Source organism: Leptonychotes weddellii, chromosome 1, assembly GCF_054177405.1.
Source record: "Leptonychotes weddellii isolate Sample4059 chromosome 1, ASM5417740v2, whole genome shotgun sequence".
NCBI classification, from domain to species: domain Eukaryota; kingdom Metazoa; phylum Chordata; class Mammalia; order Carnivora; family Phocidae; genus Leptonychotes; species Leptonychotes weddellii.
The window spans coordinates 181,249,121-181,274,516 of record NC_138369.1 but is presented as its reverse complement, the minus strand read 5'-3'; the positions used below and the strand labels follow the sequence as shown (position 1 = coordinate 181,274,516).

The 25,396-nt window shown below is 46.5% G+C and overlaps 1 protein-coding gene across 4 annotated transcripts in view; it reads left to right on the top strand.

Annotated features, from left to right (window-relative positions):
• The window catches only part of TIAM1 (TIAM Rac1 associated GEF 1), a 374,369-nt gene that overhangs the window by 234,992 nt on the left and 113,981 nt on the right, over window positions 1–25,396 (top strand). For all 4 annotated transcript variants that reach the window (XM_081799219.1, XM_081799233.1, XM_081799229.1 and 1 more), the window contains 2 exons: window positions 7,555–8,528; window positions 22,686–23,133. In XM_081799219.1, coding sequence (XP_081655345.1) covers window positions 7,566–8,528; window positions 22,686–23,133 — 1,411 coding nt within the window. In that variant the 5' untranslated portion in view covers window positions 7,555–7,565. The remainder of the gene's footprint in view (window positions 1–7,554; window positions 8,529–22,685; window positions 23,134–25,396) is intronic.

The window sequence follows — 25,396 nt, the reverse complement described above, 5'->3', positions numbered from 1 at the left end:
TGGGATCATGACCTGAGCCGCTGAAGGCAGACACTTAACGACTGAGCCACCCAGGCGCCCCATGGGGTGGTTTTCTATTAACTGGAATGTTTTCTCATGTAATACGAAGAAAACGTAACATCAGTGTGATTAGAAACACAGCTTGCATGATTTATCTTGGATCATACAGGTTTTGCCTTTCTTTTTTATTTGTGTTCTGTTTCTCTACTCCTGTATAATTGATGTTCATAATGATTTTGTGTGGACATTGCAAGCAGTTAAGCTTTTCATTTATTTCAAGAGTGCTTACCTTTACTCAGGGAGCATAGTTATAGTAGCTGCTTTATTTTATTTTATTTTTTGGAGAGGAGGAAGTTCCTAAAGAAAAACATTTTACTTTTTTTTTTTTGAGAGAGAGAGAGAGAGCTCGCATGTGTGAGAGGCAGGGAGGGGGCAGAGGGAGAGAAGAGAAGAGAGAGAAAATCTTAAGCAGGCTCCATGCCCAGTGCGGAGCTGGACATGGGGTCTCTCTCATGACCCTGAGATCATGACCTGAGCCAAAATCAAGAGTCAGACGCTTAACCAACTGAGCCACCCAGGCACCCAAGAAAAAAATTTTAATATTGAAGAATTTTTTTTTCCCATTTCATTGATGAATTTGGGTGCACTTTGCATACATTTCCTAGCATGAGTCCCAGAACACATTGGCCTGCAGTTTCAACCATGTAATAGCTGCTTTAAAAGTCTTTGTGTGCTATTCCAACATCTGGGTCACTTTAGGATTGACATCTATGGATTGTCTTTTCTCTGGAGAAGTGATTAGAATTTCTGTGTTCTTTGGAACACACTGTGGACATATTAAGTATCATATTGGGAGACTCGAGGTCCTGTTAAAATCATCTGGAAAGTGATGGTTTTTCTTTTTTGCTGTTTTAGCAGGTGGTCAACCTGCTAAGTCCAGATCACAAGTTGGGTTTCCCTTTTGGTGGATTATGACTCCAATGTCAGTTCCATCTCTCAGTCTTGGCTGGGCATCTTTGGATTTGTCCCACACATGGGCCACCTGGTTGGCAGTCTGGGAGGTGGGCTGTGGTTTTATATAATAATTCAGTTCCCAAAGCCTCTGCTGTCTTGCTTGGGGTCAGTCCGAGGCATGTGCATCTGAGGGGGGTGAGCCTGGGACTTGTGTGGATTTATACACAGCATTGGTGGATTTGCTTCTCTACCTCTCTTTGCTCTGAGATTCCCTTCACTCTTTGGGTGGCCGGGACCACTCTTCTTGGTTCTTTGGCCCGAACAACGAGGTGTGTCGTAGGAGTTTTCTCTTGCCTGTATCAGAGGTGTACTGGGAGGTCAGAGGTGTACTTTCACGGAAGACTGGGAGAGAAAACCAGGAAACCCACTCTTGGATGAGTGGCTTCTTTAGGTTTTTGACTTCCCCACACAGCACGCTTGTGCTTACACTTTGGAATCTTCGGGTAGTTGCTTTTTCCTCTGGTCCCAAGTTTTTTAGTTTTTTATCAGTCAGAGAAAGGTCAGTCCTAGTGCCTAATTCCATCTTGGCTGGCACCAGATGTTGGCAATTCAGTTTTGTTTACTACTTTATTTAGACAGAAGCACCATCCCTAGTTAATCAGCTCTACCTCTCTGTTTAACCTCCCTTTGGACCACTGGTCTGTGCTTACTTTGTATTTCCTGATAAGAGATGCTAGATGATGCTCAATGCATGCTTATTTTTTTTTAAAGATTTATTTATGTATTAGAGAGAGAGAGAATGGGGTAAAGGGCAGAGGGAGGGGGGAAGAGAGGATCTCCAACAGACTCCCCTCAGAGCAGGGAGCCTGATGTGGGGCTCGATCCCATGACCCTGAGATCATGACCTGAGCTGAAATCAAGAGTTGGATGCTCAACCGACTGAGCCACCCATGTGCCCCAATGCATGCTTATTTTTTATTGCCTAATTTGTTGAGACTATATTAGAATGTTTTAGATGGCTTTCAGCTGTAAAAACAGATTTAAAATGTTTCATTTAGAAGAACTCTCACTTTTTTTTTTTTTGAGAGAGAGAGAGAGAACGCGCGCGCGTACATGAGTAGAGGGGGGGCAGAGGGAGGGAGAGAGGGAGAGAGAATCTTAAGTAGGCTCCATGCCCAGCGAGGAGCCCAATGTGGGGCTCGGTCTCACCACTCTGAGATCATGACCTGATTCAAAATCAAGAGTTGGACACTGAACTGACTGAGCCATCCAGGCACCTCCAAAGAGCTCTCACTTTTAAACAAAAATTTCATTTAACCAGAATATTTCAGTTATTTAAGGTTTTGTTTTTTAAATTTTGAAATAATTACAGATTCACAAGACATTGTGTAGAGGAAGTATGTGGCCTTCACCTAGTTTCCCCTAATGGTTGCCTCTTAAATAATTATAGTAAATTATCAGAGCCAGGAATTTGACATTTTCTTTATATGTATAAAAACATTTTTTGTATATGTATAGTTCAAAGTTTTAGCAGGCTAATACATCGAAAAAAAGCTGATCATGAGAAATAACCACTTCCCTGATGAGTGTATGAACCTAATAACTCTTCTTATTGATAAAGTTCCTTAAGATACCTTTTCACTTGCTCACTATGTATTTAACTTGGTGGATTTAAAGGAATGTACTAGGATGACCTGAAAAGTTTAACTGATCACGTTAAGAGAAAGATCATGATGTTGGAAAAAGTGTCCTTGATCTCTGGCCCTGAGAATCTCGATTTTCTGACCCGGTCCCACTGTCCGATGACCCCCTGCCCAACATGCCACCGTGTCTCCCTTGCCTCCATTTTGTCTGCGTCCTCTGAGGCTGAGCACGTCTGCACTCTCCACCTAGACAATGGGGAGGGGTACCCTCTCACCTCTGAACTCTTTCCTGAACTTGCGCAGGGACAGCTCCCAAAAGAGGAGGCAGGGAAGAACTGAGGGCAAGAATTGAGTGAAATGAGGCAGGAGCAAGGCCTTCATTCTTTGGCCAGGTAATTGGGGGTGGGGAGAACAGTGGAGCAGGGTCGAATGGTCTGGGATGAGGGACCTGCACAGGTCTTCAGGTGGAAGAGAGCCAGAGTGACGGGCACGTTGAAGACTGCTGTGTCCTCGAGGCATCTGATGGAAGGGGCTAGCATAGTTAAGTCTGACATGTGTTTTCTCTAGTCCACATTGTGGTATTGTTCCCTAATTTGCATCGTGGTCCCATTCTCATCTCCATCTTATTGCGATTGTATGAGTTTCTGCATTCTAGATTAAAGTTTATTTTGTCATTCACTCATTCAGTATTTTTCCACTGAGCACCTTTTACCTTTCAGGCAGTGTTCTAGGCACTGAGGATATAGCAGTAAACAAGACAAGCAAAACTTTCAGCCCTCCTGAAGCTTAGGATCTGGTGGGGAAGGATAGAGAATAAAAAATTTAAGTAAGTGAAATATATTGTCTGTTACAGTTGTGATAAAGGCTAAGGAGGAAAAGAAAAACAAGAGGGGTAAGGATTGAGCTCTGTGGGAGGGGCTGTCATTTTGGAGAGGTCAAGAAAGGTCACCCTGAGGGGCGCCTGGGTGGCTCAGTTGGTTAAGCCACTGCCTTCGGCTCAGGTCATGATCCTGGAGTCCCGGGATCGAGTCCCGCATCAGGCTCCCTGCTCGGCGGGGAGTCTGCTTCTCCCTCTGACCCTCCCCCTTCTCATGCTCTCTCTCTCTATCTCATTCTCTCTCTCAAATAAATAAAATCTTTAAAAAAGAAAAAAAGAAAGGTCACCCTGAGAAGGCAATATTTGAGTCAAAATCAGAACAAACTGGAATGTCAGCGAGGCAGTGAAGGAGGGTTGCTGGCAGAAAGAAGAGCATGGGCAAAGGCCCTGGGGCAAGCTCGGCTAGCCAGAACTTAGACCTTTGAAAAGAAAGTATGAGCAGCCAGACTTGAGGTCTAAATACTGAGGGTTGTTCTTGTGATAAAATCTTGCCCAGTATTTCCTGCCTAATCCCCCTCCTGCTAAGTGCTCCCTGAAAACGCAAGTTACTTGGAACCACTAACATGCTACATAAGGAAGTGAGAGTTTTAATGAGTTTAAAACTGGTGACGGTTTCCAGCTAGAGATTGAGTGCTCACTCTTATTCTGATGCTCTTCTTCTTAATTTCTGTCCTGGTTTTTGCATTTCAGTCTGACCTTAATCTCTCTTCTCTCATCTCGTGACAGTGTGATGATTGTGTTGGTGAGGTACTACTGATCACTCACCTTTTGTTTTTGTTCCTAAAATGCATGACTGTTGACTGACTCCTTGCCTGGAGTAGAACGCTTCCAGCCTCCGTAGAGGCTACCGAGGAATTGAAAGCCGCTTTCTACCCAGAAGTTGCTTCCTGACTCACAGGAACAGAGTGGGTGCAGGTGTAAATTACGAACTGGGTTTTTTTTTGTTTGCAATAAAAATCAATGATGGGGTTAAACAGAATAGGGAGGTATTCAGATGATGGAAGTAGCTGACATTTTACCTTCATACAGGAAAAGGATTAGAACTTCCAATTCACCAAAGTTCTGGGGGTTGCCTGTGGGACAGAAGTTGCCCCGGAAAGGGGAGATGGTGTCTGTCGCATGCCTCAAGCAATTTTAATTTTTCATGTTTCTGTTATTTCTCAGTCCCCCCACCATTGCCAGATGGGCCCTTGTGATTCTCACCGACCTTTCAGGAAAAGCTTTCAAATTAAGGGGTATTTCAGCAGGTCCCTAGAAACTGATCTTTCTTAACTTGCTTCAGACTTCCTGCCGACTCTGCTTAGGTCATCCCCTGAGAATTTCTCTTGGTAGGATTTAGGAGATTTGGCACTCATCTCTAAATTCTAGTTCTGAAGATAAAAATGGCTCCTTTCCTACCTTGGCCGGCTGAAAAGAATTCTGCTACTAAAAATGCTATTAATGTAACAGGCCCATCAGAGTGATGCATTGGGTGCTGTAAGTCTTGAAGGTTGGGGCCATTTCCTTTAGGAAACCTCTCCTGAGGCTTTTAACTTAATTGCTTTTCTGTTGGCAGAAACAAGCCTCACCAAAAATGTGTTGTTGGGAATATGCCTGTCAATTTATATTTGCAAACTTTTGATACATAGGCTAAGAGGAGGGTCCTCCTCGTGGGCGTGAGGGCACAGTTTTGCTTTTACATGCGGTTTCTTCCACCATCATTCTTTCCTTCTTTTAAACTTAAGCCTGTGTGATTCTTAACGTGGAACTATGGTTAACACTTGTTCTAAGCTTTTTATTATTTCTTGGCAAAACGTATAGATACATAGACACATCCAGGTATCTTAATGTGTACTTACAAAGATCAAGAGCTCTAAGGAATTGGCCATGGCCTTTAGTTACTGAAATGCTTATTTATTGGGGTGACTGAGTGGCACTATTGGTTAAGCGTTGAACTCTTGGTTTTGGCTCAGGTTGTGATCCCTGGGTCATGAGATCGAGCCCCTGTTGGGCTCTCTCTCTCTCTCTCTCCCCCTCTGCCCCTCCCACTCATGTGTGTGCTCTCTTTTTCTAAAATAAATAAATACATCTTTAAAAAAATAGAAATGCTTATTTTACTTTCAAAACGTAGCACACGATATTCTTCAGAATATAGATCACATAAATGGTTGTGTATGGACAGTTGATGTTTTTCTTTTCCCTCTAGTGAGTTGAGGTTTTTTTTTTTTTTTTTCCTTTGCTTCTTAAAGATGCCAGCCAGAGAGGCATGAGCTTATTAACTGCTTTGAAATATACTTGCTGCCAGGAAAAAGGAGATTCTCCTTCTTGGAAAGTTCCCTCTGAGAATCATATGATGTGTGACCCAGTACGGAATATTCCAGTATGGGAATAGCTTACCGTCTGATGCCTGTATGAGTTACCTCCAAACTCACTGGAACATGAAATGGAGGTTTTTTTTCCCTTCCTATTGCCACCGATTTTGTTTCAGCAAAGTTGTGCTCATCAGAGTTGATGGTGTGTTTTAGACTGAATAGTGAGATAATAGAATGATTCTGGATCAATGTGAAGGTGTATCAGAGTCCAGGGCATTTCAAATTCTGTCGTGGTCATAGTCAATTCATTCTGTTTCCCCCTTGGTGCCTTTCACAGTTTCATTGTCTACCTTCCCTGGCCACAATATCAGTTTCTTGAGAGTAGGGAATGTCTCTTTTGTTCACTGTTGTATCTCTGGCTTCTAGAACATGGTAGGTGCTCAGTATGGATTTTCTGAATGGATGACTATGTAGGTGGTTGGAAGCATCAGCTCAGGAATGTGCCCAGCTACTATATTTTCCCTCTTTTCCTTTCTGGCCACTTTTTTTTTTTTTTAAAGATTTTATTCATTTATTTGACAGAGAGAGAGAGAGAACAAGTAGGCAGAGAGGCAGGCAGAGGGAGAGGGAGAAGCAGGCTTCCCGCTGAGCAGGGAGCCCGATGCGGGGCTCGATCCCAGGACCCCGGGATCATGACCTGAGCCGAAGGCAGCGGCTTAACCGACTGAGCCACCCAGGTGCTCCCCTTTCTGGCCACTTTTATGCGTGTATCTTAAGTGCATACAATTGGAATGGTATAGAGAAAGAACAGAGGAAGGAGAAGAGGCTAAGAGAGTCACAGTTGCTGAGCTTTGAAAGTCTTTCTCTTCATTGTGGGTAACAGTCACCAGGTCAGGGAGAGAGACTGGAAAATGTGAAGGAAGGACTTGAATTAACCTGGGTAGCCCCAAAAGGCTGAATCACATTTAGTGGTTTCATAATGTGAATTTCTGTTTGCAGGGCACTCTGTACCAGATTAATGTTCTCAGTTTGGATTTGCTCCCAGAAATAAACCCATTAGTCTGGTGCTAAGCAGAGAGCGGGGTTTCTATTTTGTTTTGCCCATCTCCGTCTCCCCTCCTCCCACTTCACGCCCCCTCCAAAACACCAAAAGTTAAGGTTTTCAAATGCTGTGGAATGTAATTGAATTTCAGGTAAAAGCCCGTTTTCTTTTTGACTTGGATGAACTAGGAAGAGTTGATCGGACTTAACCTCTTGAGTGTTTCCAGTTTTAATTGATTTTGAAATATAGATGGAGTCTGAATCAAACAGAAACATTGGGAGGGAGGGAAGGAGGCTATCAAATGTGCCTCTAAGTTTTGTGACGCTTTTTGAAATCCATATTATTTCCAACAGAAAGTCCGTTTGTGCTTTCAGGGTTTTCAGTGTCCGGAGAGGAACAGATTTTTGTTAAGTATAGAGTTTAGGAAGGAACCACAAGGGTTAGCCCTATGAAAGCAGCACGGCAGTGGGCCCCATGGGCAGCTACCCTCTGGGCCGAGACAAGTTTAATTCTCTACTTACCTTACTTGGGTTCTTATTTCACATCTCGGGAGGGCCAGTCTCAGGGGATGATGTTAGTTCTCACCTGCCAGCCTGTAAGAGCCCAAGCACCTGCCGGGTGGGCAGAGGATGGTACCCTGACACCTGCCAAGCCCTCTGCCCACCCTGCACCCTGAGCTCTTTCTGTTAAACTACCCTTTGGTGACTCATTTATCCCCTCCTCTCCCCCACCTCCCCCATGCTGCAGACCATAAAACCATGGGAAACGCAGAAAGTCAAAATGTAGAGCATGAGTTTTATGGAGAAAAGCATGCCAGCCTGGGGCGCAAGCACACGTCACGCTCACTGCGCCTGTCGCACAAGGCACGGCGGACGAGGCACACGTCCTCGGGGAAGGTGATGCACAGGAACTCCGAAGTGAGCACGCGATCCAGCAGCACGCCCAGCATCCCCCAGTCCCTGGCCGAAAATGGCCTGGAGCCCTTCTCCCAAGAGGGCACCCTAGAGGACTTCGGCAGCCCCATTTGGGTGGACCGAGTGGATATGGGCCTGAGACCTGTGTCGTACACCGATTCTTCTGTCCCTCCCAGCGTCGACAGCAGCATCGTCCTCACAGCCGCGTCTGTGCGAAGCATGCCAGACTCGGAGGAGAGCCGGCTTTACGGGGATGACGCTACATATTTGGCTGACGGCGGCAGGGGGCAGCCTCCCTATACATCCAATGGGCCCACTTTCATGGAGACGGCGAGCTTTAAGAAGAAACGCTCCAAATCTGCAGACATCTGGCGGGAGGACAGCCTGGAATTCTCACTCTCCGATCTGAGCCAAGAACATTTAACAAGCAACGAAGAGATCTTGGGTTCCACCGAAGAGAAAGACTGCGAGGAGGCTCGGGGGATGGAACCCCGGGTGAGCCCCCGGCAGCTCAGCACCTGTCAGCGTGCCAATTCCCTGGGTGACTTGTACGCTCAGAAAAACTCTGGGGTGACGGCAAACGGGGGACCCAGGAGCAAATTTGCAGGCTACTGTCGGAATCTGGTGTCTGATATTCCTGATCTTGCAAACCATAAGATGCCACCAGCTGCTGCCGAAGAGTCTCTTCCGTACAGTAATTATAACACACTTCCCTGTAGGAAATCTCACTGTCTTTCCGAAGGGGCCGCCAACCCACAAATTAGCCATAGCAACAGCATGCAAGGCAGAAGAGCAAAAACAACTCAGGTAAAGTGATCGAAATCTGTTTCAATATTTCGGAAATGGTGCATGACTGGAAGTGCATGATTTTGCCCCTACAAGATTCCCATCTTCTAGTCGGTCTTACCCCGTGTGCCTGGCGGCTTCTGCAGCTGGTGCTGCTTCCCCGAGGATTTGCCTCGGCTCTGCTTCGCCCCTCTTCCAGTTCGGTGGCTAGGGGTGGGATTAAGGAAAGAGTGAGTGTGTGTGTGTGTGTGTGTGTGTGTGTTGGGGGGGTGATGTGGTAGGAGTGAGAATAAAGCTGAGAAGTTCATACTAGGGAATTACTGCTTCTCCAACTCAGCTCTTGAAGAGCATCTCGCTTACGCTCAGCCTACTTCCTCTCCCCGGACAGATGGGCAGGGTGGGTTGTGGACTCCTGGAGTATCTTTCCAGTGCCGCAGGTGGGAAGAGAGGTTAGTCGGAAGCTCCGTTGAGGAGGCATCTTTGATTCAGGGCGGGCTCTGGCCATTGGTCAGCTTCTCTCGGAGGTTGGCAGGCTTCCTGCCTTACCAGGAGCCATTTCAATTTCCTGTTCCTTGCGATGCTGGCCAGCCCTGTCTCTGGAGGGGGTGTAGCGGAAGGAATAACATGGGCGGGTTCCAGTTCCTACTTTGCAGCCAACTCGTTGTCTGACCTTGGGCAAACCCTGACTTCTAGTTGCTCCTCTGAAAAAATGGGAGTAAAAAGGCTCAACTTGCTTGCTCCGGGGTCTAGGGCAGGAGAGAGTGGGTGTGAATGCATTTTTCAAGGGGGATTTTTTGCAAGTGCGTTGCTAATGGAAAAGAGGACTCATCACCTTCATTGGTAATGATACTCCCAGGAGCCTAAGAGCCTGTTATGCACTCCTGCATGCCTTCGTCCTTTTCTGGTCCTGCTGTTCCCTGTTGCCGAGTTCTGGGCATCCTGGCTTGTGTTGAGGATGGGTTCATGGTTTGCAACACATTGCTGCAGATCAGAAGTCCAGATCAAGCCCATTTGCCTTGAAAGGCATGTTAGCCGCCAGGGTGACCAGCTAACAGCGCGGTGGTCAGTGGGAAAGCGGCAGGTGCCCTCCGGCCTGACCGGGCCGGGGGGGATGGGAATGGTGCGGCTCCGGTACAAGCCAAACAGGCATTTCGAGGTTAAGTTCTCTCAGAAAGCGGGTCTAAATATAATGGGCAGATGGTGGGAAACCCAAGCAGGGGGCAAAGAAAATTGGCATTAGACTGTCCATGTTTTTGCTGGAGAGCAGAGTTTTAAAATTGCCCAAATCTCAGGTTTCTAATTTTGTGTTGGAATTTTAAATTCTCATGTACAAGTCATCAGGGGAGAGTGTTTTTTGTTTCTTCTACTACTACTCTAGATTTCTGTATTAGAATAATGAAAACTTTCTGTGTGTTCCTCCTAGTTTATATGGGTTAAAGGGAACCGTGTTTGACGTCTCCCGTCCTTTTCTTTCCAAAATTATGTTTAACTGCGATAAAAATACACATAACATTTACCGTCTTGACCATTTCGAAGTGTGTAGTTCAGTGGCCTTAAGTACATCCACACTGTTGGGCACCCATCACCACCGTCCATCCCCAGAACTCTTTCCATCTTGAAAAACTGAAACTCGGTCCCTATTAATCAACAACCTCTCACCCCCCTACCCCCAGCCCTACCCCTGCCCCGCCCCTGGCAATCCCCATTCTGTTTTCTGTCTCCATGAATTTGACTACTCTAGGGACCTCCTATAAGGGGAATCAAGTAATATTTGTCTTCTTTTGACTGGCTTATTTCCCTTAGCATAATTTCCTCAAGGTTCATCCATGTTGTAGCCAGGATTTCCTTCTTTTTTAAGGCTGAATAATATTCCAGTGTATGTGTATGCCGCAATTTTCTTTTACCAGTTCATCTGTTGGAGGGCAGGTTTTGCTGATGGTGTCCAAGCCAGGTATCATGCGTGGCTCCAACCCTTTCTCACCTGGGTGACTTTGGGCAAAAAACTGTTGGATGGGAATAATAAATAAGGCCTTTCGAGAAAATGGAATGAAGTAACACAGTGCCTGGTCCTTTGGAAGCAGCCGGTAGGGGAGAATTCGTTAGTCATTGCCATGTTCCTTATTAGTGGTGGTATAGGAGTTGAGGACCCGGGGTGGTTTGGTGTTTCTATCAAAGTCTTGTGTCTTAGAAACAGAGTTGTTAAAAAGGTTGACTCTGCGTCTGAGGAGGTGAGCGCGAAGATGCTTCTAGATGCACACCTGAATTTTTTACCCCTTTTCTGGGGCGAGATTTACTGATGGGAATGACAGAATAACCCCGCTGTGGTCCTTTCGCCCACCCTGGGGGGGGGGGGCTACTCCTCACTGTCAGCTTGGTAAGTGGAGAGACGGGTGCGATAGGTGACCTGTCCTGTAATCTGAAAGGGGCTAAAGGCTCTGTCTTGAAGGCATGGCCAGAATGGCGTTGCAGGGCTGATACGAACAGGGGGGCTCCTGGCCTTCGGGATTCAGAGACGGGTGCATTGATATAGATGGTGGAGAAAGGAACATCACCTGTGACTGTCCCTCTTACCTGGAACAATGCCACGTAGGACATTTTTTTTTTTTAAGAGGGAGTGGGGGGCGGGGCAGAGGGAGAGAGAGAATCTTAAACGGACTCCACGCTGAGCACGGAGCCCGACACAGGGCTCGATCCCACGACCCTGAGATCGTGACCTGAGCCGAAATCAAGAGTCGGACGCTTCACTGACTGCACCACCCAGGTGCCCCATGTTAGCATATATTCTGTGAGATCTAAGAGGGGTACCTGGCTGTATTCTGGCTCCCCAGCTCCATGCCCCCCTCCCCCTGCTGGGGGACAGCTGGACCTCTGCTTCAGCCCACCCCCCACTGATGGGGGTTAGAGTCACGGCTGACTCCACCCAGAAGAGAGGGGCAGAGCAGTTTTCTCCTGCAGAGCCAGTGCTACTGCGAGCTCTCACGTGTCATTGTTACACGAAATTTCCGTCTTTGGCTTGCCGCCTTCTAAAATTGTTAATATATGGAAGTGAGATCATCTAAATGTGGTGTCTCAGAAAGTCACTGCCTAGGCAGCTTAATGTAATGCAGAGCACAACGGACTCAGAATCCGAAGTCCATTTACATCCTGGCCAGCTCCTCACTGACCGGTGACCTTGGGCAAGTCACTCCGTCTTGCATGCCCCGCAGGCTCCTTCTCTGTCCAGGGCGAGGGACGCCAGCCTCTGACAGGGCCTGTAGGGGGACCAGGCGGGCACCCTGCATGGAAGCCTTTTGCGGAATCTATAAAATGAACGGAAGAATTATTTTCGTATTGACTTTATATGTTGAGTGAGGATCTTTAATGACTTGAAACAAACCCCAGAATTATGCACAACACTATCCATCCACCCACGCTTCCCAGTCTAAGTTTGGCGTGTTCATCCAACGCGATTTCTTGAGAACCCACTATGTTCCAAACAGTGTATTTTAAGAGACAGTGGGTGTGGAAGCTTCCTTGAAAAGAATTCTTTTTTTGTTCTTTTTTTGTTGTTGTTGTTGTGGTAAAAGTTTCTGACCCAGGGGATCTCTTCAGCGAGCTTGGATCAGAGATGTTAAAGTTCCCTCATCTGTCCTGGTGACGCAGTTGAATCTGTAACTGTCAGCAATTTTACTCCCCAGAAAAAGAGTTCTGGCAGACACGTGGCCCCCAGAGCATGGCCTCTGAGCCTGGGATAAAATACGTTTTATCTGAAACAATGTGAATAACTTCATTTGATTTGAAAATGATCGAAAAAGAGTTTTTGACCGTTTTTCCTGTTTTTGTATTTGTTCAGTAGTTGGACGTGTTACCAAAACACAAGGCACTGGAGTTCACATGTAGGTTTTAAAAAGTGACACGTAGTACATGTCTGCCACACAGTGAGGGCTGAGGAATTATTTCACTCGATATGTTTAAGTGTGTGCGTGTGCGTGTGTGCCCACGCACACACACACAGTGTCCATAAAAATTTGTGTTGAGAGTCAGTTTGGTATTCACTTGTTGGGAGGGTTTACCCATACCACTTAAAGCAGAGTTTACTTGCATTGATTTCTGTAGAAAGATGGAGTAGATTGCCCCTTGATTTAGTGGATGCATTATTGGTCTTTTGGACTGAACTTTACTGTCTCAATAGTCCCATGGTTAACAGACAGAGTTGGGGCAGCCTGCTGTCATGTAAAGACATTCTGAAACGCAGCAGAGCCAAGCTTGTCAGTCTGAGCCCTGTTTTCTGTTGCTTATGTAACCTGGATGGATCTCGGTGCCTCTTTAATGAGGCTACTGTGAGTCCCACACGGGAGTGAGTACGAAGCTCCTGGCACACTGTCTTGCCCATAGTAGAAGCTCAGTCAGTAATGGTTATTAGTTGTGATGGGACTAGTTTGGCTTCATATTTTAGAGCTCAGCCCTCCTGTATCTCAGACTTCCAGGGGGTGAGGTGGAAAGAGAAAACCGCCAACTGATGGAGCGTCCTGTAGCCAGGTTCTGTGTTTCAAAGGGAAGCTTTGGCTTGGGGCCATTGTGCAGGACTTGTGAGGAGAGCTTCATTCATCCACTTAGGAGATGAGAGAATGGGAGCAGCTCTTAGCAGGAATAAGTCAAGGAACCACAGCCTTGAGACAGCGAGGGGCCCCTGCTCAGAGCCCCTTGTGGAGATGTGACACTGTTGATGGGTTTGTGTGTTTGTGCAATTTCTGATCACTTCCGTGTTCCCAGAAATCCTTCACACCGTAGCGTATGGAGTCGGAATGACATAAGGCAGAGCTGTCCATCAGAGCTTCTGGCCTCTGTGGGCCACCAGCACATTCCTGTCAGCCTGATTTCCAGCTCACAGGTCACCTCTCTGTCCAGCCCCCCTCACTTTGAGTGTCTCTAAAGAGATGAGGCGACAAGGTGTCACAACTGGATTAAAATCCAGGTCTCCTGACTCAATGACCAGGGTCATTCTTCGGAAGCCCACACCCCCACACTGTGCTGCCTCCTCATTCCCAGAGTCCAACTCATGTGTCCTCAGATCTGAAGATCAAAATCCTCAGTTCTGGTACAGAAGCAAAAAAAGGGTGATTGGCTGAAAAGAACGTAGGAATGTCCACTACCATAGCCCGAGACAGTGGTTCCTGAGAGAGGTGTCCACGGCAGCTTTAGAAGAAAGCCTTGCTTTCTTGTTTGGAAAAGCAAGTCATAGAGTCCATGATTTCAGCAACGAGGGGGTGCAGCATTGTCAGAAGAGGATCTTGAGTTCCTAGCAAAATTGTGTTGGTTTTTTAAAATTTTGTTTTGTTTTACACTTAGCTTAAATGGCTCAGGAATAAGTATGTTCCCTGAGCTGAAAACTGACATCAGCATCCAAGAGATTCTTAAACCTTTGGTCACAGACTCCTTTGAGAATTGAATGAAAAATTTGGGCCCTTTTCTTAGATAAACACATGGACCACCCTTCTGCATTCAATTTCAGGGGCTCCGTGGGTTCCCCAAAGTCCATCTAGAAGCTTTTGGTTAATAACCTCAGGTTAATTCTTCATGAAACAACATATTTTCACCTAAATTTTTTTTTTTTAATCCCTCTCTTCCTTCCCTTCTAAACTTCAGACTGTTTGATGCTTCTTTTTTGCTTTCCCCTTGATCTTCCTTTTTCTGGTATCTAAGTTAAGCAATGAGATAATTGTTTTGAAAGCAAGCCCATCCATTTTCAGCAGGAGTATCTGCCTCTTTGCCAGGATCTTCTTTTGGGGACTGGGAAGGTGAGTAGGTAGTTGAGGGGTGGTTCTGTTGGTAGTTTCAGACCCCTTTATACTTGTAAAAAGTACAACGGGCTCCCAAACGGCTTCTGTTTATGTGGGTTATCGCTATAAATATTTATCACACTAGAAATTGAAACAGGAAAACAAAAAAGCATTTGTTGATTCATTTTAAAATAGCACCAATAAACCCTTATATGTTCATACAAATAACTGTTTATTTAAATTTTTTTATTTTCTAAAATTTAAAAAATTAGTGAGGAGAGAGGTGTTATTTTATATTTTGCAAATCTCTACGATTTCTGGCACATAGGAGACCCTAGAGTCTCCTATCTGCTTCTGTATTCACTCTAGTTATATGCTGTTTTGGTTGGACTCTAGGGAGAAAATGTGGCCTCACCCAGGTAGTTGGAAAGGGGAGGGCCTTAGGGCCCCCCTGAAATTATCTAAGGATTCCTGGTCCACACTTTGAGAGCTGCCCATTTATGCTCATACAGGCTGGCAAAGTTTAGGCCTTTGAAATTCACATTTTTAGTTTAGTGCTTGAAGAGGGGAACATCTGTGTGCCTTGATGAAAATGCTGGTTTCCTAGCATCACTGAGGAGGAAGAAGGGCTGGAATTGGGAACTTAGAGCCCTTCTAGCCAGCCTGCTCTGAAGGCCTAAGAGGGCCTCCATGAAGCCAAGGCAGAACTTAGGAAACAGCCGACAGGCTTTTCGTCGTCCTTTGGACCCAGTTTGCTTTGGACGACTGTTGACAGATTATCTAATATGGCCCATAGGACAGCCCATCATGCCTTTCTTACTTTTTCTACTAAAGAAAATGATTTAAATTAACTCTGGTTATATCCATAAACGACATAATAAAACTGGATTGTTTGAAGATTGCAAAGTTTAGCTTGACAGGACTAATTCGTCAGCTGAACCATAGTTGAGTGTGAGCTGAACCTGGAAATGAGTAAACCTTTAAATCAAACTAAAACATGATCCATGAGAAACCGTTCTCCTTGTTTTGAGATTGTGGTGGAAAATGAACAGCAGTTCATTCACACAAAGGTGGGTTTATTTTTTTCTTTCTTTCTTTCTTTTTCTTTATAAATAAAGATTTTATTCATTTGAGAGAGAGCATCTGTGCGTGCATGCACACGCACGCGAGTGGGGGGAGGGGCAGAGGGAGAGGGATAGCAGGGAGCCACAACGTGGGGCTCCATCCCAGGACCCCGGGATCATGACCTGAGCCGAAGGCAGGTCCTTAACTGATGGAGCCACCCATTCGCCTTGCAAAGTGGGTTTATTTTTCTGAAGTGTCTTGCCTGCTTCATGCCAGACACTGTTCTTAGCGCTTTGGGATGTGTCAACAGAAAAAGATCCCTGAGCTTACGGAGCTAGTTCGGGGTGAAATGGGGGTATGTATGCAAAAAAACAATGAGCGTAATAAGCACTTGCTTGACATGCTATGGAAAAAAGAGCAGGGCAAGGCAGATAAGGCAATGGGGGATGCGGGAGGCAATTCGAGATAGGGTGGTCAGGCTTGGCCCCCTTGAGAGGGCAGACTCTCCCTTGAAAAGGAGGGACGTGAGCTGAGCGTTAAAGGATAAGTATTCCTGGAAGCAGGAATGGTTGGGAGCATGCGCTCCCATTGCACTGACTGGTAGGTCCATCCAGTGCTCCAGTGTGAAGGCTGGACACCGGCAGGGGGCTTTGCAAGGCAGGCTGAGGAGCCTTCCACATGGCTCCTGGGAGATCTACCTAGCAGCGGTGGGCAGGGTGCATTGAGGAAGGATGAGGGAAGAGAGCTTGTTGCTGAACCACGGGTGTGGCTCTGAGAAAGGAAGACAAGAACCCTTGGGACAATGTGATAGATACATCGTGGGTAGTGAGGAAGAGAAGGATGACTACAAGGTTTGAGGCACCTACATAGAAAAACAGATGAAAAGAGAGAAGATGATTCATTAACTTAGATGTTGGCAGTCCCCAGTCTGGAGTTACCTGAAGCAACATTTCAAGCATTTGCCAACTGACTTCTGTCTCCCTTTTTAGCAACAGTAAGAACTTCGGGTCGAGAGAAATTTTGAGTCACTCCCATTGGGGATCATTAGAGAAGAAGGGAAGACGTGTTGAAAACATAAAAAGGCATGGAAATTTTGTCTTGGGAAAGGAAGAAGGGGGAAATAGAGCTGGGTTTTAGAAATGCCTCAAATGGAGTTGGGACATGTGCAAGGGGGGTGATAGTGGGAGACCCAGTGGGTAGCATTTACAAACTTCAGAATTCGAAATGCAAAAAAGCACTGGACATTTGGGGAGAGAGAAAGAAAAAAAAAAAGCTTCATAATGATGGAAAAGTAACACTGCAATATTTCTAGCAAATCAGGAATGGCAATTATTATAATAGTGCCCAGTAGTTATTAATCAACAGTGTAGAAAACATCACCATTTTGGGGCGCCTGGCTGGCTCAGTCAGTTAAGCATCTGCCTTTGGCTAGGTCATGATCCCAGGATCCTGGGATCGATCCCTGCGTCAGACTCCTTGCTCAGTGGGGAGCCTGCTTCTCCCTCTCCCTCTGTCTGCCGCTCCCCCTGCTTGTGCTCTGTCAAATAAATAAAATCTTAAAAAAAAAAAAAAAAGAAAATATCACCGTTTTCTTAGGTTATGATGCTGTTTTGTGAATGTGAAGTTTAAATCCTTAAAAGAGAATTTCATTGGCTCGCACCAGCCTTCGTCGGCCTGTTTTCCCCAGTTTCCTCAGCAGCAACCTTCCATGTTAGTGACGCTAGTGAGCGGGGTCAGGCAGTGCCTTCTCTCCTTGGGCCGAGATGAAAATAAGGCTGAAGGTGGAAATGACGGTAATCATCGTTAATGCTTTTGAGTGGGTACTATGTGCTGGGCACAGTTCTAGAAGCCTTTGTGGGGCTAACTCAATTTCACAGCATCTTAGGGAGTGTTTGAAAGAGTTGATAACTGTTGTTATCCCCATTTTACAGGTTGCGAAACTGAGGCACAGAGTGGTTTAGAGTAACTTCCCTAGGATCGGTATTGACCATACTGAGATTACCAAGGGAGAGTATACTAAGAGTATATCAAGTACACCAAGGAGAGAACATTGGGAGCCAAAGACAGTATTCATGTGTGTGCATGTGTGTGGGAGGGGGTACTTAACAATTTTGGGGATAAGAAGATGATAAACCAGGGGAGGAGTAATTTAGAATTTAACAAGGCAAAAATTGTTCTAATGCAGAGCTTCTGCAGGTCGAAATTTCCTCAACCCACTGAAAGTCAGTGAACTCTCTCTATTAAGCTTCTCTATATAGGTATATGAAAGCAAAGCTGGATTCATCAGGGAAATTGAACAAAGTAACCAACGAAATAGTTTCTAATTGCATTCGACTTACAACTACAAATGGCCGATTGATCTTTCTGTCCTTGAACTGTCCCGGGGCACTTGGCCTGTGTGGCTCATTACCTTTTCAAAACTGTGTTCACCTGTCATTAACACAGAAAACCTGTCCCTCAGAGTATTTGTAAGTTGCCCAGCAAAGCATCTGGAGTCCTGCCACAATGTATCGTTAGCCCCCATTCATGCCCCCGGACCGTTCAGTTTGCCAAGGCAGTGAGAACGGGCTTCACATTTGCCGCCTGCCTCCTCCGTTTTAGCACCGGAGCTCATGTGAGCATTTGTGGTCCTGCTCTGATGACTGATCACTCTTGTCTAGCAGCTGAGGCATGCTTTGGGCGACAGCTGGCCACTTGAGCATCCAGGAGGAAAGTGCATACTTTCCTGCTGGGAATCTGCCAGTGCCATGGAAACTGGTGAGTGCTCTAAAAATCTGGCTTGGGAGGATGTGCCCGGAGAGACCAGGCTTTAAGAGCCTCTCTATCCCATGAATGTTGTGTATAATCGGAAGCCTCTTCAGGGGAGTGTTTCTAACACGGAGAGTGTCTTTTGAGTAATTTCCAGGAAATCTCTAACTGGGTCATGCATCATGTTGGGAGACACTTCTCTGTGTAGCTAGGGTCTTACATTTCCCTTGATCTCCTCTAACTGTTGAATTAGAACTCAGTATGTGATTAAATACTAGGACCTGTCAGGTGCTAAGATACCTCGCTCAGTATGAAGGAACGTACTTTGCATTTGCCACAGACACTACTGAGGCTCCCGTGAGAGGCTTCCCCGGGGTTGGTTTTTGGATTCCTTGCTGCTGGGAAGAGTGGGGGAGGTTCTCCGGGGCTTCTGAGCATGGGGAGAATCCGTTTGCCCAGGTGCCAAGTGTCCTCGAGAGAGCAGTGGGGAAGAGGCGGAGCCCCCTGGAACGATGACCACCAGGAATGTTCTCGTGGCAGTGTTGGCCTTTCTTCTGAGCTGCTGGGAGGTGCATTGCAGTGATAGGCATCCTGACATCTGCGAGTGATGGGCGTTTGGGATGCAGCCTTAGAGGGATGGATGCCTGCTCTTTTCATGGTGTGAACCCAGTGAGCACAGGGTGACGTATGGGAAATGTGGAATTGCTATGCTGTACGCTTGAAACTAACGGAACACTGTGTGTTAGCTAACTGGCATGAAAATAAAAACAAAAAACAAAGTGTGAACCCAGAGCCTCTGTGTCAGAGTATCTGGCTTTGGTTTGTACTAGAGATCCTGAGACCCTGTAAATCTGCATTTCTTGTGTGGCGCTTAGGCATTTGGGTAAATGGTTCTACAGATGATTCTTTCCCACACTAACGTTGGAGGTAGCGGGTGCATGCGAGCCTCTCGTTGACCGTTCCGGTGTTGAATAGCGCCTCTGGTTAGGTAGTCCTCATTTCCCATGATGCTAGAGCCCAGGGCCTCTGGGTATTTGGGACGTGGCAAGCTTCATGACCAAATTGGGGCTGGGGCTGGGCAACGCACATGTTTCCCAACAGGCTGGGTGACATATCAGTGGGGGACGTCCAGCACTGAGCCTGCTTAGCCACCTGTGGAGACAAGGTGGAGTCGGCTTAGATAATAGATCCAGAGCATTCCCCAGCGGTTACACGGGTTGTGTGCTTCAAGGGTATGGAAGCTCAGCTAGGGCCAGCAGGCCTCTTACCCAGAGTAATCAGGTCTTTGCTCAAGTCAGTGGCCATCCCAGAGTTGAGCACACAGAGCCTGGGCCATGGCAAGATTATAGCAGCACGAGCAGATGTTGAGGTCTGGCAGAGAGGTGAGTGTCTACCAAGGCCTTAACTCTTAGTTTCTATAGAGGCCCCAGGGTATTCTGTAGAGGGGTAAATGGTTTGTGGGAAAGTCAGAGGCTGTTAAGACACATGCTCTTGAGGGTTTGGCCAGTCTCGTCTCTGTGTGTTTCCTTCCTCTTTCATCTCCTCCTTCCCTTTATCTCCACTTTGAGATTTGAGCTCTTTGCCTGGCAAGTCAAGGCAGATAGATAGTCCCCTAGCTTTTGCTGGGAAAACCTAGAAAGGGCCTTGTTGACAAAAAAGGGTAAGGCATGGGGTAGACAGAACCTGGCCAGGTGCTCCTTGCAACTGAGCAGTGGGGCTGCCATATAATAGTTGGAAAGGTGGATTCTGACTCCCAGTCGGCCACCAGCCAGGCTTGTGACTTTCTGAGCCCCAGTGTCCTCAGCCATTAGTCAAAGGGATGGCTTTGCAAGGTTCCCTCCTATTCTAGAGCTCTGGGAATTACAAGATGCCTTGAGTCCATTCTTTCCCTTGTTCTGAGGTCTTTCTCTTATGGACCAGGGAGGTTACCGGCATAGCTTCTCTCTCCCTGTCTTAAACGGAGACGCTTCTCACCTCTTTGCATTTTAGAGGGGAACTTGTAACTGATGCCTTCATTTCTTCCAGGGAAAGACTGAGACACATGAAAATGAATCCAGATGTTTAGGAAATTCACACACTGTTCATCTCCCTCGACTCACGGTTGTCTTGAATCATCATTTGGGGCAAAGTTACTTATTGTCTTATTGACTTGATCAATGTCCCTGCCAGGAGAAATGGGAGTTCTTAACCATGTTTTCCTGTCTGTATAGAGAATTTTTACCCACTGGATCTGGGTCCTTCATGACCCCGGTGGGACGGCAGATGGCAGAGCGATGGGATGAGCAGTTACGGGGCTGTGCCCCCGAGCCGCACCCACAGTTTCTTTAAGCCCCTCGAAATCCCGGGGGTCTGAACTCCATCGGAAATGCGGTTGGTCCTCCGAAGCTCTCTTAACTACTTCCTGCTGCTGTCTTCCCTCCTTGCTTTTTCTTTTCTTTCTTTTTTTAAGAACAGTTTTAGATAATAGGGAGGGCTCCCAGTTAACCTTGAACACCTGGCTGAGGTAGTATTGGCCAGCTCCATCTACTGTGAAATTACTCATTTTCCTCCCTTTGCATACTGTTCTCTTTGTTGTTGGTTTTTTTGTTTGTTTGTTTTGAAGGTGCACAATGTAATGATTTAATATATGTATACATTGTGAGGTGATTACCACTATCAAGTTAATTAACACATCCATCACCTCACATAATTACCTTTTTTTGTGTGTATGGTGAAAACACTTAAGATCTACTCCCTTAGCAAATTTCAAATATACAATGCAGTATTAATTATATCCACAATGCTGCACATTAGATTCCTAGAACTTATTAGCTTCTTTTTTAAGATTTTATTTATTTATTTGAGAGAGAGAGAGCATGAGTGGGGGGAGAGGGAGAAGCAGACTCCTCGCTGAGCAGGGAGCCTGATGCAGGGCTCGATCCCAGGACCCTGGGATCATGACCGGAGCCAAAGGCAGACCCTTAACTGACTGAGCTACCCAGGTGCCCCTAGAACTTATTAACTTTATAACTGAAAGTTGGTACCCTTTGACCACCATCTCGCCATTTCCCACCCCCCACCCCCCCCCCCAGCCCGACAACCACTGTCCCACTCTCTGTTCTGTGAATTCAACATTTTTGGATTCTACATGTAAGTGAATCATGCAGCATTTGTCTTTCTGTGTCGCCTCTTGCTTGTCACATCTGTCTATGCCCATCTTTTAGTCGTTCACTTAGTATCTCTTCATGACGAAGGTGAAGTGAAGTTTGAGGCCCTCACTTTGAATTGACCAAGTGAGATGCTTAGAGATACGGGCACAGCACCTGTCTGGGTCTTGTGCAGGACAGTGTCAGTTTGTGGTTTGGTTCATTCTGCCCCATTGCCTCTCAGCAAATATTTGAGCCCAAAGCACTCATTTTTATGCCAACCCAGAATAGTCTGTTTTTACATTTTCGTACCATAATTGGATGCTTGTATGACTGAAGGCTCAAAAAGTGGTTAAATCCCCAAACTGTGTATTACTTTGCCATCTCCTATGTCAGACCCATGTTCCTGTTCTCTTCCATTGAGAAAAATCAGTCTAATTTCTTATCCATAAGACCGTTAAGCTGGCCTATCCAATATTGCTGTCATTATCCCTCCTTGATTACTACCATTATTTAATTATTGTTTATGGATATGCCTGTAGCACTTTAGAGCAATTAAGCTTCTGATTTAAGAACAGACATGTGTTCCGGAAATGTTCAACTTGAGAGTAGGGACAGTGCTTTGTAACTTCCAAATGTTTTTAAACTGGGAATTGATACCCCCCGCATGGTGGCAGTTGCCCTAAGCTGTCACTTGGCCCAGGGGCAGTGAGTAACTTGCTTCAGGCTCCTAGCATCCCGGCTTTGAAAGGGCAAGGTAATTGGAGAGTCTGCCTTGGAGCTGTGGGCCCCACAGACTTATTTAGCTCAATGCAGAGTGAGAGGCTGCTTGTTTTCAAGAAGTGAAGCTGATTACAGTATGAGGACTCTTGCCTATTCGTGGGACCTGGGTCCTTGCTGGGTGAGTGGGTGAGGCGGTGCGCTAGTTATCATTTTAGTGGCCACATTATAAAACAGACTCTTAACCAGGCTATTTATTTATTTATTTATTTATGAGAAAGGGTATTAGCTGCAAAGACCTTGTTATCCATTTTAACCCCCTGCCCCTGCAACAGCTAATCAGCCTGCAGAATTTCACGGCATTTTGGGCAGGCTGATGAGGAAAAGGGTGTTGAGCTCTCTCAGCATGGCCGTGGGAGAATCTATAGCTGATTTGCCAGTTAGTTAATTATCTAAGTCCGATAAATGATAAGCTCTTGGAAGTGTTCCTTGTTTTTTAATATATATTTCTTGAACGTTCCAGGTCATTGGCATTCATGCCAGGGCGGCTTCATGGTTTTACCCAAGCCACTGTGCGGGCAAGTTGGGTTTGTGCGGGCAAGTTGGGTTTGTGTGGGTCCGGGGGTTGAGGAGGAATTGGTCTGGGACAGGTCAGGAGCAGCAGTGCCCTGTGGGTCCCCTGCAGCTCTGCCGGCTACACAGTCCCGGGCTTACTTTTCTGCGTGTTGCCTGTCCTCCTTTTCTCCCTTTCTGCTCCCAAGGATGTTAATGCCGGCGAGGGCAGTGAGTTTGCGGACAGTGGGATCGAAGGGGCCGCCACCGACACGGACCTCCTGTCCAGACGGTCCAATGCCACCAACTCCAGCTACTCGCCCCCCACTGGCCGCGCCTTCGTGGGCAGCGACAGCGGCAGCAGCTCCACTGGGGATGCGGCCCGCCAGGGAGTGTATGAGAACTTCCGGCGGGAGCTGGAGATGAGCACCACCAACAGCGAGAGCCTGGAGGAGGCGGGCTCGGGGCATAGCGATGAGCAGAGCAGCGGCACCCTGAGCTCCCCGGGCCAGTCAGACATCCTGCTCACGGCCGCGCAGGGCACGGTGCGCAAGGCCGGGGCTCTGGCCGTCAAGAACTTCCTGGTGCACAAGAAGAACAAGAAGGTGGAGTCGGCCACCCGGCGGAAGTGGAAGCGCTACTGGGTGTCCTTGAAAGGTAAGGGGAGGGAGCGCCCCTCGCCCTGTGCGTGATGCGCCATGGTGCACCTTGCGCGGGCTGTTCTGTGATGACACGGCGTTTGTATTTTATACCAATTTTAACCAGCTGTGTTTCACTGTGATGAGAATGCTTAGCATGAGATCTCCCCGCTTACGTTTTTAGGTGTGCGTGCCTCTATCGTGGATTGTAGAGCAGATGTCCAGAACGTAATCATCTCTCCTGACGGGAACTTTCTGCTCCTTGATTGTTCATTAACTCCTCACATCCCCCTCCGCACCAGCACTGTTTTGTTTTCTTTACTTGTTCACAGTTAAGCCAGACGAGCGCCACGCATCGAGTTTCCTTATATATACAGCTGCTTCTGATGACAGTTTCGAGGGACATGTTCCAAAAGGAAAAAAAAATTTTTTTAATCATTCATGTTAATGAAGTATGTCCTAAAATGACTGTTTTGGATGCAAACTTATTCATCTGAATCCTATGAAATGACCATTTCCTTCGGTTAAAAATGATAGAATATCACTAATGTCATAAGGTTCAGCCTAGTGCTTAATAGAATGTCTGAACCATCTTAGGTTTGTGACAAAGCAACTGTTTTACGGTCACATTGTGAATATGTGTGTGTGTGTGTGTGTATGGATACATACACATGTGGAGAGATCACTGCCTTTTCATTAAAAGCATAATACTTTTATATGTTGCAATTCATTGTCATACTTTTGAAGTACGTGTGTATACTATTGTGCATGTCTACATACATCTTAGTAGGATAAAAGTTGTAACACATTTGTGAGCTCCGTGTCTTAAAAAGAACACTTGGAGCCCAGCCCACTTAGATCTTCTTTGGCACAAGCCAAATTGGAAACTGGTTTAGGATATGGCAGGACAGGTTCAATAGGTTAAGAAGCATGAAGGACAAGCACAGGAGGAAGTCTGGGCTTCCCAGGTGTGGTGTACCCTCTAGACCATTTGATACTCAATCTCATTAGCTGTTGCTGGTGTGAGGACATCCAATCCTAGAGGCACAGAACATTCTAGAGTCTGCACAGTGATGCGCAGGCCAACCCCTGCAGGGCAAGCAAGGTGTAGTTGGTCCCATTACTGGTAGTCCTAGGTGTTGCTTCAGTACGTCAGTGAGACAGGAGGGGGGCTTGTTAATTAGACCATACGTTTCACTGCATGTCACAGAGACCCACAATGACGATGCGTTAAGCGAGATAGAACTGATTTCCCTCCCGTCCATCAGAGGTAGACCATCTGAAGTTATTGTGAGTCATCCAGGTCCCAGGTTCCTTCTATTTCCTTGCTCTGCTATTCCCAGATCCAGTCCCTGTGGTCAAGGTAGCTCACCACCAGGCCCACATTCCTGCAGAAAAATGAAGGCGTATTCCTCTGCCCTGTATCAGGGCCGCTATAACCAAGTACCACAGACTGAATGGTTTAACCAAAGAAATTTGTCTTCTCACAGTTCTGGAAGCTGGGAGAGATCAAGGTGGGAGTGGGGTTGGTGTGACACCTGTCTTCCTTGGCTTCTGGATGGCTGTCTTCTTCCAGTATCTTCCCATGGCCTTCCCCTTCTGCCTGTCTGTGTCCAAATTCCCCCTTCTTAGAAGGATAGTGGTCAGATTGGATTAGGGCCCACTGCTGTGACCTCAGTTTACTGTAATTACCTTTGTAGAGATTCTAACTCCAAATACAGTCACATTCTGAGGTACCGGATTAGGACTTTTACATAGGAATTTGGGGCAAGATAATTCAGCCCATGACAGGCCCAGAATTGGTGTGTTAAACAAACCTCCCAGGTGATTCCTACACTACATTTAAGAACACCAGTGTTAGTGACATAGACTAACAGTAACTAGGCGATTTTTTACTTGGGACGTGGAAGAGGGCATTGTTTTGTTTCTGCCATTGCCTTAGAGAATAAAGGGTACTCGAAGGAGGGTGCAACATCTTGGAGCAACAAGTCAAGAGCCCCTTAGAGGAGGGAGCCTTCCCGTTCTTGGTGACCCAGATTTGAGTGACACAGTCTGTCAGGATCCAGGCCCAGAACACAGAGCCACCGAGCCCTTCGTTTCTGAATCCTGATGAGTTTCCATTATATGCTGACCTGCTCGGGGCTGGTCCTTGCCACTCAGAGGCAGAACATGCTGCTTTGTTCCTGGCAACCGTTGGATATGGAGAAATAAAAAAGCAGAGTGCTTGGGAGCTGTGGGGTAGATTTCTCCAAAGGTTCTTCCACTTTAGAGAGAATAATTAA